The sequence below is a fragment of the Meleagris gallopavo genome, chromosome 1 (genome assembly GCF_000146605.3).
Source record: "Meleagris gallopavo isolate NT-WF06-2002-E0010 breed Aviagen turkey brand Nicholas breeding stock chromosome 1, Turkey_5.1, whole genome shotgun sequence".
Classification (NCBI taxonomy): Eukaryota; Metazoa; Chordata; class Aves; order Galliformes; family Phasianidae; genus Meleagris; species Meleagris gallopavo.
In genome coordinates, this window is record NC_015011.2 from 46,339,376 (window position 1) to 46,352,292 (window position 12,917).

General features: G+C 42.5%; 2 protein-coding genes across 3 annotated transcripts in view; both read left to right on the forward strand.

Annotated features, from left to right (window-relative positions):
- The first annotated feature begins 1,261 nt into the window (after positions 1–1,261).
- Positions 1,262–11,423, forward strand: WBP11 (WW domain binding protein 11). 2 transcript variants are annotated; one of them, XM_019614187.2, is made up of 13 exons: positions 1,262–1,387; positions 1,506–1,591; positions 2,354–2,463; positions 3,307–3,338; positions 3,841–3,934; positions 4,134–4,330; positions 5,449–5,582; positions 6,086–6,285; positions 7,033–7,227; positions 7,832–7,933; positions 8,531–8,842; positions 9,441–9,623; positions 10,320–10,753. In XM_019614187.2, the coding sequence occupies exons 3-13, from the start codon at positions 2,400–2,402 to the stop codon at positions 10,751–10,753; spliced, it is 1,947 nt and encodes a 648-aa protein (XP_019469732.1). In that variant the 5' UTR covers positions 1,262–1,387; positions 1,506–1,591; positions 2,354–2,399. The 2 variants fall into 2 exon arrangements, with proteins under 2 accessions (XP_019469732.1, XP_003202236.1); XM_003202188.4 differs by lacking the exon at positions 1,506–1,591 and having other exon boundaries at positions 10,320–11,423.
- A 1,374-nt stretch (positions 11,424–12,797) lies between these two features.
- Positions 12,798–12,917, forward strand: part of LOC104910710 (histone H2A-IV) — a 77,432-nt gene continuing 77,312 nt past the window's right edge. Inside the window, exon 1 of the mRNA XM_010709942.3 lies at positions 12,798–12,876. Within this exon, the coding sequence (XP_010708244.1) occupies positions 12,835–12,876 (42 nt within the window). The 5' untranslated portion in view covers positions 12,798–12,834. The remainder of the gene's footprint in view (positions 12,877–12,917) is intronic.

The following is a 12,917-nucleotide window of genomic DNA, read 5'->3' on the forward strand; positions in this document are numbered from 1 at the left end:
GATTACATCAAGGAAGCTGTCCACTGTCATCTTCCATTCTGTTTTGGTGTTGTGTATATATATATATGCACATTTTTTTCCCCTTTCCTACTACTCCCACTTTATTTTTTTTTCTTCTTTTGTTTTCACCAACGTGGGAGCCACTAGATGGCAATGCAGCTGCTGGCTCTCAAATGATAAAGCTCAGATGCCAGAGAGGCCATGCTGTATTGATAAACTGGGACCAGCATAAGCCACGGGCTGGCAGTGTGAGCCAGGAAAGGCAATTCAGAGGAAGCAAAAACCACAGTTTCTATTCACCTTTTGATTGATCCTTGATCCTGCTGGGCTTAGTGGAAGGATGTCTTCCTTGCAAAAACAGGTGCCTGAGATGTCCTCATGTCCATAAGATGCTGAAGATGCCGGAGCCCAGCAGGCCGGAGCCTTTCCCACAGCGTATGGGGCAGAAGGCCGTGAGCCCACGGAAGCCTGGCTAGAACCCCAGAGAGCTGACCTCACAGTGGGGTACAGCACCTCCCAGCCCCACAAGGCAGTCCTGAGGTTAAAAAAAAAACATCTTCTTTTCCCCTAGTCCTGGAAAAAAAGAATCTACGGGACTTGCTGATATCACTGACAGTTGTGTAGTATATTTTTCTACTGGTCAGCACACATCCCTGGGAGAATGCAGTTGTGGTCGTCATGGTAACGCTTTGCCTGAGCCCAATATTGCCACAGTGAGAGGCCCAGCCTTTGTGTGGAGCAGGCAACCTGCAAAGGCTCAGCAAGTTCTCTCTCCAGTGATATGGCACATGTCAAGGATGCACATGGTGGAGGTGTTCCCACCATATCCTTCGTGTATTCCCTCCCTGCTCTGTGTGTGGACACAGAATTAAGAATTAAATCTGCATAGTGCACGTGTTATAAGTAAACACAACCCCAATGAAGAAGGCAGCCAAAATGAGAACTGCTAAGCGACCAACAGCCTCATTCGGCTGCTGAAGGTGTCAGTAAACATCACCTCTACCGTGCTTCCTTCTATCACAAAGCAAAGACAGAGACAGGATTTAGATTATATACATTTATTTCTCACAGCATCTATTAAGCAGTGAAAAAGTTTCACAGCAATTCAGATTGCTCAGAGCTTTATTTCCCAGCCTCCCCCCCCGACCGCCGCCGTCCCGGCAACCCCCGCGCGTGCCAGAAAGGCAGCGAGATCATAGAGTTGGCGCTGTACGGCACTTCTGCTTTTACGACAGTCGTGCTTTACGGCGGTCGTGCTTTACCGCGGCGCGCCACTCCGTCCCCATTCAAGATGGCGGCGCAGCAGCGGCGGGCAGCGCGGTTGTGGTAGAGGCCGCGGCGGCGGGAGGGAGCTGAGCTGCCTCGCCTTGCCCCGCCGGGCCGAGTGGTGAGAGGCAAGGGATGGAGCTGGGATGGGGGAAGGGAAGGGAAACGAAACGAAACGAAACGAAACGAAGCGGGGGGAGGAGGGTGGTTGACGCTGCCGCCTTCTTCCTTTCCCCCAGCATCCTCGAGGGAGGAGGGGAGGCCTTCGTGTGCTTCGTTGGAAACTTTATGCCTCGCTTCCCAGTGCTCACGAAGCATACGTTGGGTTGGTTGATTTTTTTCCCTCCTCCTTCAGCAGTTACTTTGTGCGGACCCTCCTTTTTACCCTAAAAGGATTTGGGATCAAGGTTTGAGAACGTTATTCTCTTTGAGAAAGGCAATGATTCTGAGTGTAGTTCAGCCATTACAGTTGACTGTAAGTTAAAGAAGTGCCCAAAGGCAGGAAAGAATTCTTTATTACAATAATCTTTCCTTTCTGGTCATTGTGATGCAGCTTGAAACAGATTGAGATGGCATAAGGGTAGGGTCTGTGAGGAGAAAAAGAATGTGTACAGAGTGCTTCTTGATAGATGTGGTGGTTGATGTTTGGTAGGGGAGAAGTCAAGGGCAACCTAGAAGTCTGGGAGGAAAAAGGATATTTATGGGAAACATTTGAAATAGAGATATCTTAGGCGATTAAGTGGAAAGCTGGAAAGACTCTGACATGCTTATTTTATGGGAGGATACAATAAAAGTTAAAATAACACGTTTTATTTTTCTAAAAGCAAGAACTTCCAGGTTTAAGTCATGAGTTGAAGAACAAGCTAACTCGTTTAAAGTTTGCACTTAAAGTAGTTGTAAGTAAGTAAAGTGGTACTTAGTTAAAATAGAATGGTTTTGATGTGAATGCCTGAACTTGTGTAGGATTTGAGGATCTCAGAATACTTGAGGTTTTCTTCGGTTTGTCAACCTACTGATACAAAGAGGATGAATAAGCACACGTGTACTACTTATGCATGGGACCTGAAACTATGGTTATCTTTTCCAGGTCTTTTTCAGTTGTTTTATTTTGAAACAGAAGAAAAAAAGGCAAAATGGGGCGGAGATCTACATCATCCACCAAGAGTGGGAAATTCATGAATCCCACAGATCAGGCTCGTAAGTACCCATAAAAGCTAAGCAAAAGGAAATGGGGAGTCCCAGGCAAGCAGATAAAAATATTTTCTCTGAGGATAAGATAATCACTTCTGACTGGGAACTGAGTTTCCCAAACCCAGAAAGTACTGTCTCCATTTTGGCTGGTGTAAAAATTTCCAGGAAGGCTACTAGCTTGCATGCCATTGCTGCTCTGCACTATTTTTCCCTTATTTTTTACTGTAATTACCAGTGTTCTGTAGTTTCTATATTTAACTATTGGCTGAGCTGCTCCTTGAGGTGTAGGTAATCTATCTGAGGCTAGAATTTGTGGAAAGTCACATTTTGCAAAGGCTCAGTTTACAGGAGGGAGTTGTCTAACCTTTTCCTTTTTGTAACATACTGCATTTTCAGTGCTACATAGAAACAGAAAAACCAGACTTCCACTGTGAACATTCTTTGTTTCGGGTGTATGTTCAAAGCCTGCATATTTTTAAAAGGCATTGTTTCTTGTTGGCACTACATTTCAGCAGCGGTCTTGTACAATTGCATGCATCACTTGCCTTTTTTTTGTCTGTTACTCTTTTCAGTATAAAAACATTGCTGCTTCTAGAGGCCTGAAGACTGCTATGTTGCATTTTCTTTCTATATGACACATGAAATAGGTTTCTATTTCGTACTGTATTTGTCTATCAGTGGGAAGATGAGCTTTAAAATTTCCTTTTATTTAATGAAAAATGCAAAATAAATGAACTGTTGAGAAATAGTGCTTATCCTGAAGAAGGAAAGGTTGTTTGCGAGTTTGAGCCACTCTTTCAAGTTGTTTTTTTTTTCTTTTTCCTCTTCCTTTTTCTTCCCTCTCTCTAGGAAAGGAAGCTCGGAAGAGGGAACTAAAAAAGGTACATAAAGAGATCTGGAACATTTACTTGGCATTCCCTGTGCTCTGCATGATGTTTGTGATTATAAAGGGCCATGAATGATGAACAGATTACAGTGTTTCAATTGATCTTGTAAAATTTAGTTAGGAATATACTGTCCAAACAGTTAAGAAAACACAGGCAGAAATCTGGATTTGAGTTAAAACAGAACAAAAAAACCCTTTATGTATTTGTTGGCATTTTATTGCTTTTGTCAGTTGATTTATTTTACTGATTGTATATATCTTCATTGAAATGTATTAATTATAGAAGCATCTGTAAATAGTGTGATAGTAGAATTACAACTCCTAGAAGTTTTTAATATCTCTCTTGCTGATTTGTGCTGTGGTTAATATCTGCAAGGCATTTTGAGATGCCTTTTTCTTTTTCTGTAGATTGGGAGTGTTGACAGAGGATTATTTAGTAAAAAGCTTTTTTTCTCCTGTGTCACTTTTCTGATCTCCTTGATTTCTGATCTTCTTAGAACAAAAAGCAACGAATGATGGTACGAGCAGCTGTACTGAAGATGAAAGACCCAAAGCAGATCATCCGGGACATGGAAAAATTGGATGAGATGGGTGAGTAGGGGAGGTACTGGGTGTTGAAGATAGCTCTCAAACACTGAGTACTGAGTATATAAGTGACTTATAATTGGTCTTGATGTTGAAGACTTCCTGAAAATAGGAACTGAAAGTGGTTTGAAGTTGTTTCATTAATCGTGGTTGTGGAGTAGAGTAACTTATGAATCTTTGGCTTGCTTTTGCTGTCTTTGATTAGAGTTTAACCCAGTGCAGCAGCCACAGCTTAATGAAAAGGTGCTAAAGGATAAACGCAAAAAGCTCCGTGAGACTTTTGAGCGTATCTTAAGGCTCTATGAGAAGGAGAATCCTGACATCTATAAAGAACTCCGCAAGTTGGAAGTGGAGTATGAGCAAAAGAGAGCACAACTCAGCCAGTATTTTGATGCTGTCAAGGTAATGTTTTTAATATTGAGGCTTGTAACTGTGTACTGTGTACTCTTCATTTTCTGTTTACGTGCAACAGTTTAAAAAGAAGGGATCTTTATAAGAGACCAGTATATATTTAGTTAAAATTAAGCACGTGTACTGGGTTTCTTAGTAACTCCAGTTAGAGCATTTCAGTAAAGACAGCGTGGAGAATGACTAGTCTGTACTTCTCCTTCTTATATTGATTTAATTTAATAATAGATTAGAGGGAAAAGGAAAACTTACATTGCAGATCAATATCGGAATCTATTTTCTGTATTAAGGAGAGAGAGAACATATGAGTGTACAGTTGGTATTTCTGTTCAATCTTGTATGGGAACTGCTAAATCACGGCCTGAACCTCTGATTGACCACTTGAGGCAAGCAATGAATCAGTCCTGAGAGCACAGGTGAAGACAATTCACAATTCACTGGAAGGGGTGGAGCCTGGCTCCACCTCTCCTAGACCCAATTTAAGAGCTGACTGCTAGTGGGGAAGGATCTCTTTTGGAGATCACTCCTCTTGGAGTCTTCTCAGCGAGCCCAGGACAAGGGTAAGCTTTCCATCCTTTCTTCTTTAATGTGATAACCTTTTTAGCCCAACTTTCCTGTATATTTCTTAACTATAACATCTGTATATTCATTGATTACACAAATCTCGATCTAGAAATGGTTATTGTCATTCATTAAGGAACTTTCTGTGAAATTCTTCCCAATTGTACAGAAAAATGTAATGTTGCACAAGTGCAAGTATTTTAAATTTTCTTTTTCTGGAACGTGCAAAGCCTGTGATTTAAGTTTTTTTGGATGCTCAGGAGGTATAGGCATACTTGCCTGCAATTTTTCTTGTTTTAAGGATACAAGGTCTAAACGGTGATGAAAATGTGGTTGGGTTTGACTGAAAGACTAAAGCTTTTCACATATGCTCTGCATGTGTGATTTGTTTTGTACTGAAAGCATTTACTGCAGCATTGACTGCTGTAAATGCCCTTATAACAGACTTTTGGCAAGTGATGGCAGGTCCCATGTGCTGAGTATTCTTAAAGGTAGTAAAACTGTGCAGTAGCTTCTGTGGAACTCAATTTTTATTTTTTTTCTTCCCCCAGAATGCTCAGCATGTTGAAGTGGAAAGTATCCCTTTACCTGACATGCCTCATGCTCCCTCCAACATCCTTATACAAGACATTCCCCTTCCTGGGGCCCAGCCACCTTCTATCCTCAAGAAGACATCAGCCTATGGGTAAGAGGAAAAGGATGCTTGGAAAGGGAACAAAAACAGGAATGCTTTTTTTTTTTTACTAGGAAAGAGCTGGGGTTGGAAGCAGAAGTAATATTGAGAAGCAGAAATTGGAAATTCTGTGGGAGTGAATTGGTTTGTTGTTTGTTTGTTTGTTTTGTTTTGACTGAAAAACCTAAATCTTTCCTTCCTATTGCAGTTTCTGTTTAAACTGATTTGGGTAGTATTTTGTACCTATTTCTGTCTCTGTTTATTGGTCAAACTTAAAGCCCTGCCTCATTGTTTGAACATAAATGCCCCTTAATCTGTCATGCAGTTTTTTTTGTCTTGCTAGTATATTCAGTTTAAACTCCTAGTTTATTTGTGTATCTGGCTCTCAAGCTAGTACTAGTTCTTCCTATGCATATATATATTTTTTTGAGTAGTCTGATTTCACCAACTTGTTGCATAAGCTATTTGTTTCTCATTGTGATTTTTCTGGTTTTCATTTTCTGTCTTATTTCCAGACCACCAGTTCGTTCTATTTCTATGCTTCCTCCTCCTGGGCTCGGTGTTCCACGTTTACCTCCTGGCAGGAAGCCCCCGGGACCTCCTCCAGGGCCACCCCCACCACAGGTCCTACAAATGTATGGTCGTAAGGTGGGTTTTGCTTTGGAGGTGGCTCCTCGAAGGCGAGAAGACGACGTTTCTTACGGTTCTGAACCAGGCAAGGACTTTCCTATCTCTTTCTGGGTTCTTGACCTCTTTGTTTTGCTGTGAATAGTACTGCTGTGAGCACGGTGCAGTCTAGATAAGGTGTTGTCTGGATAATACTTCTTTGTTTGTGCTTCTTGAAGAACTCTGAGTGATTTGCAATCCTGAGGTGATTTCGATATACTTCGTAACATTTGCAGTTTTGTTGTTGAATGTATTTCTAAATGCTGTATCTTTTAATTTTAGCTTGCAGATACTTTTTCATTATGTTGTGTAAACTGAGTGTTTTCCCATGTAGCTTTATGAGGCTGAAATGTGTTTTACTCTGTTTTTAAGGGGATAATATGTGTATTTGCACTCCTCCCCCTCCCCACCTTGCAGTAAAACCCAAGAAAACAAACTGTAACGCCAAATCTGGGGATGCATTTTCAAACAGTTACTGTATTTTCCATAGAAACTTCTATGAATGGGTACATCAGCCTTACTGCATACCAAAAAGGACTGAAATATTTATAGAGAGAGAAGTTGTATAATTCAGTTCCCTTCACTTATTTACTGTGCCAGTTAATCAACTGTTAATAGGAAATCTTACCAATATGCTTCCCAGAACACTCCTTAAGAATGTTTTAAATAGCAAAGGATTGACAATACATTTGCTCTGTTGCTAGGAAGATTTTTCTTACTGTGAACTTAAAATATTCTGCCTTTCACACCAGTGTGCTTGGAGTTCATGTCTTTCTTAATACTTTGCTTTTCACAGGACAGCGAGGGCACGATGATGATATGTCCAGTACAAGTGAGGATGAAGGCTATCCTGAGGATATGGATCAAGACAAGCATGATGAGAGTAGTGATGATAGTGACAGTGATAGGTCAGATGCAGACAGTGAAGGTGAGGACTTTCCACATCGTGATAATGACAAGGAGAGGGAAGGTGGAGAAGAAAAGAAATCAGGTATGATGGGAATTTACAGACTGGGCTTTTGAGTTTTCAGAAGAAAAGTACTACTAAACAGTGTTTTGTCTGTTTTCCTTACTGTGGGGTAGGGGAAAAAAGTAGTCTGTTTAGCCAATGAACTCTGTTCTAGGTCACTTAAATTCCACATGAAGAATTCTATTAATGAATGGAAACTACCAAGAAGTGCAGTATCTGAATGTGCAACATTTTTCACCTGAAGCATTGAAAGAGCAAAGGACCCCATGAAAAATAAATCCTTATTGTAAAATATACACACTTTTGGTGACTTGAATAGTACTTCTGTGAAGGCTGCAGTATTAATGCTTTTGGATGATTTTTCTTGATAGTTTAAAAGGATTCCAATTGACAGAAAATACCAAAACTTGAGAAGATTAGGAAGCAGATGACTCTTAACTCTTATTTAGGAGTATTGTTATGTCATAATGATGTATTTTCTGTACCAAGTGAAAGACTTTAATGTATTTCATATATACATTCATTTTTATGTTTTAATATATTATATAAGTGTATTTTATTAATATTTACTGATTTATTCTGTTCACTCTGCCATTTTTTTTTGTCTGTGCTTTGCTTTCCCCAGGTCATAGCGTACGGTTTGCAGACATGCCTGGGAAATCACGGAAGAAGAAAAAGAACATGAAAGAACTGACTCCACTCCAGGCCATGATGTTACGAATGGCAGGTGGGTGATACGGATACATTGAGAGCAGGCATACCATTAGATTTGCTCAATCTCTGTTTTATACAAGTAAATGCATTACTGCCATACTGTAAAATCTACTAAGAATGTAAAATGTGGTTAGTTTTAATTTAGATTATTATTTTTAGCCTAGTGTGCTCAGCCTGTAATCTGCAAGGTTTAATACTTCCTAAAAATATCCTTTTGAAGAAAGGTATTAACCCACGGAGTCAAGATTTTTTCATTTTAAATAGACACAAAGACACTCTTGTGTCTTGGGGGGAGGGAGAGGAAAGGAAGCTGGGAGAAGATGGGTTTCTTGGAAGTGGTGATCATGTCTAATTTGGTGACTAAATATAAAAAAAAGTTTTATCTCCCACAAACTCAAATAACTGCAGTTCAGATTTATTAATAAAAGTTTCAGTGCCCACAGGAAAGCAGAACTATCTAGTATTTTTTTGCATTTTGTGTGTATTAATATCATCAGTTTTCTTTCCTTTGAGATGAATTTTTCCTTTTTTTTTTTTTCTTTTATTTAGTGTTTTATGTTTACAAAGTTATTACTTGTAGACTGATATTTATAAATATGTCTGTTTCCAGGTCAGGAAATCCCAGAAGAAGGGAGAGAAGTGGAAGAATACTCAGAAGAAGAAGAGGAGGAGGAAGACGACTCAGAGTCTGAGGACACATCACAACAGCAGCAACAACAACAGCAACACAGTGAGGAAGCTCTCGCAGAGACTGGGTCATCTACTGCAGCCTCAACTCAGCAGCAGCAGTCTTCACAAGCCGTTGCTTCGGGTCAGATACAGGCACCTCCTATGCCTGGGCCACCTCCACTAGGACCACCTCCAGCCCCTCCACTGAGGCCCCCAGGGCCACCCACTGGCCTTCCTCCTGGCCCTCCACCGGGTGAATATTTGATTTGTTTTGTTTTGAAGAATGTAGACTCTTAGTACTACAGATGGTTTATCGGTGTCAGGGTTATGAAGCTGCAGGGTGTATTAGACATTAAGTACAGAAGCCCAATGTGGTATTTGCTGAGACCTGTGAGGTTTCTTCCTTGGTCAGTCTGTAGTTTTCTTAACATCTTCCCCCAGTTTTGTTTCTGACATCCCCTAGAAGGGGAACCTCAAATCTCAAAGCAGCTATTTTCAATAGAGTGAAATTACTTTATACTTTTCAGGCCAGAAGCACAGCCTGAAGAGACTAAAATATTTTCATTTCTAGCTGTTCAAGTTCACATAACCCTACTTTATTAGCTGTTCCAACTGTTGCCTCAACAAACAAGGGAAAAAGCCTTTCTTGAAGACGGAGAAAATATTTGTATTTGAATATAACCAAGAAGCTTTCTTGGTTTTAAAACTGTTGCCTCTTCCTGAGATTCTTAGAAGATCTGTTTAATCTGGCAGCTGACTAGTATGAGAACACCTGTGAAGTTCCTGTTGAGCAGGTGGGATTGTTCTTTTATCCACGAACCTAAGTTCTTCTCTTACGTGTATGCTTTCAGGAGCTCCTCCTTTCCTGAGACCTCCTGGTTTACCAGGACTGCGTGGGCCTTTACCTCGACTTCTACCACCAGGTCCTCCGCCTGGGCGACCCCCAGGCCCTCCACCAGGTCCCCCACCCGGTCTTCCCCCAGGCCCTCCTCCACGTGGACCCCCTCCTCGCCTGCCACCTCCTGCCCCACCAGGTAAAGTACTCTGCTTCAGAGCCAACTTTTTCCCTACTTTGTTTTCCCAGTTCTCTATAATCTTTGGTGTGGTGACCAAGTCAGTATATCTAATTGGAGTATCAAATATTCCTTTAGACCTTAAATAGTTCCCTACTACCAGTTTGCCTTTGTTCTTGTATGTGCAGCTAAGGGTACGCCCTTAAGTTCTTTCTGGTTTGCTCCTTGATACCATTTCTTCTTCCGTATAATAGCAAATAATTCCATACTGCTATGCGTTTTTTTCGTAGTAAGAGATCTGGCACTTACAATAAACAGTTTCAGTGTTTAAACTTGTTCTGCATTGTTTCTGAATAGGAGATAGTGTGTGATTTTTTTGTTTTGCTGGCTAGTGCTTCTGATTTTGAAATTCTAGTGGGATAAATCATTAAGGAAGCTTTTCAGATTTTAACTTTGAAAATTGAAAGGGAGCAATACAGGCTCTCGTGGCTTCCCAAGTCTGCTGAGCAGTTTTCTTGTCTTAATTCAACTTCCTTTCACCTTCTTGTTGGGAGCTATCAAATGGTGCAATACTTCTCCCTGTTGCCCCTTCTCTAAAACCAGTGGCTCTGCACTTTGTTGACAGTCTTTGGCTTTGTGAGCCTGTGCATTATTTTTGTCCAAAGACTTTAGGAATCCCAGGTAGAGTCAGCTCACCTTTTCTCTTCTTCTTTACAGGTATCCCTCCTCCTCGCCCAGGCATGCTGCGGCCACCTCTGGTGCCTCCATTAGGACCTGCCCCGCCTGGGCTTTACCCACCAGCTCCTCTTCCAAACCCTGGTGTTCTGAGTGCCCCACCCAGCTTGATTCAGCGTCCCAAGGCGGATGACACCAGTGCAGCCACCATTGAGAAGAAGGCCACGGCTACTATCAGTGCCAAGCCACAGATCACTAACCCCAAGGCTGAAATCACTCGCTTTGTGCCCACTGCCTTGCGAGTGCGCAGGGAGAATAAAGGGGCTTTGGCTGCCTCTCAGAGAAAACAGGATGATGAGCCTGCTCTCCCGTTAACCAAAGCTGCCCCTAAGGCTGGATCGTCTGCCCCTATCTCTGTACAGACAAAGGATGATGTGTATGAAGCCTTCATGAAGGAAATGGAAGGTCTTCTCTGACCTGTCCCAGTCAGCTTTCCTGCCCTCTGAACACAGATCAGGCCACCACAGAGGAAGAAGGAGAGGTCTTTCTGTAAGCAATGAAAGGGCTCACATGACAGGGAAGGGTTCCCTACCCATGGGTTAACTTACCAGTATGTTCTGAGTAGAGACTGCTGCAGGTGAGGTGCAGCCAAGTAGTTCCTTTCAGAGCTAGCATGTCCACTTGGAGCAAGGGAATTACAGTCAGTAAGGCAACTCTGCTTCCCTTGAGTCCTTCCACTTCCTTGGAGGAGGTGATGGTGCTCTGTAGAGGGGGCATCGGAGTTGGGGGGTGACTTTGCTCTTCCTTAATCCTTTCACATCCTGAATGCTCTGGTGAGGGTAGTGGAGCCAATTTTTAAGGAGCCAGAAAAGCGTTAGCAGAATTTCATACACACATGGTTGTCCAGTTTTTATTTTCTGTACTGTTCCTTTCTGTAAATATTTTATAATCCTGTTTTGTTTTATTTTTAGTTGCAGTGAGATCAATCATCTTTCTTCTGGGGTAGTCAGGGCGGTCATATGTTGCGTATACTGTACACTGGAATTTTGCACCCTGTCCCTTTAACCGTCATCTTGATGGCTTTTCGTTGACAGGGGAACCTTCATTTTGTCTTGTGAAAGACAATAAATATTCAGTGTATGAAAATACTGGCTTCCTTGTGGTCTGTGTAAATCTAGCATATAGGTGGAAAAGGAGGTGGTTCTCATTTTCTAGTATGAAAAAATGTTTTACTTGAAATATTGTATTAGTTCCATAAACTATGATGACAGAGTCAATATTCCAGAAATCGTTGCAAGAAACAAATACTTGCAGTCTGCATCAAATGGGAATAAAACTTATTGGGTTCTTGTAGACAAAACCATCTTAAGACCTATGGGATCAGCTGTGTAGGCAGTAAGACTTTCCCAAATGCTTCCTCAGAGTGGGAACTGCTTTTTCAAAATATTTAAGTTCTGGCTGAAGCACTGAATTTGAGCACAAGATTAGGAGTTAGTTATTTGTGAAAATGCCTTTATCTTGTTCTTTAAAAAGGCAACAAAATGGTTACTGTTACGAGAGAGCATAGAAGAGAGTGGGAGAACTTTGTCCCTCTGGAAGGGCTTACACTGAATGACTTCAAGGGCTTAAGAGTGAGTCCTCTAACAATAAATGGATTTCTAAGTGAATATATCTAGACTGTTCCTTACTGAAACCTATTCTTAGTCTGTTAGACTGGTGAGTAACTCAAACAATACCTTTAGTTGGCTGTAAGTCTCAGGCTGAGTATTAATGACTCAGACTTACCCTTTGATTTTGTTTTCCTGGATTCTGGAAGCAAGCAGAAGAGCTGGATTTGTCTATGCAAATCCTCTAAGGAATACACCATTCGTTTTCTGCAAAGGGTCCAAGGCCAGGCAGGGCACTGTTGTCTCCTGTATGATGCTCTCTTACAGGACTTCTCTTTTGGATAACTGCAAAGGCAATGTGTGTAGAAACCAGATGCACGTAGGGCTGATATTTCAGCAGAAAGACCCGGTGTCTGATTCGCCTTAAACTAAATCAATGTGGGGGGCTTCTCTTCTTTGCCTTTAGTGGAGATCTAAGTGAAAAGAGAACGAAGAGGTGACTTCTTCCCATTGCTTTTACCAAAGCAGCGGGATCTGGGGCTGCTCGCGCTTCAGTCTATTCATTCGCGTCCTCGCCCGGCTCCTCAGCATCGTGCAAGGGATGGGCGACGGCACGGAGGTCAAATCCACCGCTGAGCGCTGTTGCCAACCTTTTCTCTCCCGATATCAAATCGCTCAGCAGCGACTGCGAAACCAACGCTCGGGGACGCCCCGCCCACTGCCGCGGAGCGCTGCTGAAAGGGGGGGCGCGCGGAGCAGGGCAGCCGCCCGCCGCCCATTGGGTGGATTTGGATCCACGGCGCCATTGGTCAGAGCGAGCGAGAGAGCGCGCCGGCCAATCGGAAAGCGAGCCGGGCAGCTCCGGGAAGCTATAAAAGGGGAAGGGGAGGGGGCGTAGCGACACGTGAGTCGCGTCAGTAGGGCGGTGGTCGAACGTGCTGTTAGGAGCGATGTCGGGCCGCGGGAAGCAGGGCGGGAAGGCGCGCGCCAAGGCCAAGTCGCGCTCGTCGCGGGCCGGGCTGCAGTTCCCCGT

Bases quoted from the DNA above. Each gene is read 5' to 3' on its own strand.
- WBP11 (XM_003202188.4), top strand. From the start codon at position 2,400: ATGGGGCGGAGATCTACATCATCCACCAAGAGTGGGAAATTCATGAAT. The intron at 2,464-3,306 runs GTAAGTACCCAT...CCCTCTCTCTAG, and splicing joins GAATCCCACAGATCAGGCTC to GAAAGGAAGCTCGGAAGAGG. The intron at 4,331-5,448 runs GTAATGTTTTTA...TTCTTCCCCCAG, and splicing joins AGTATTTTGATGCTGTCAAG to AATGCTCAGCATGTTGAAGT.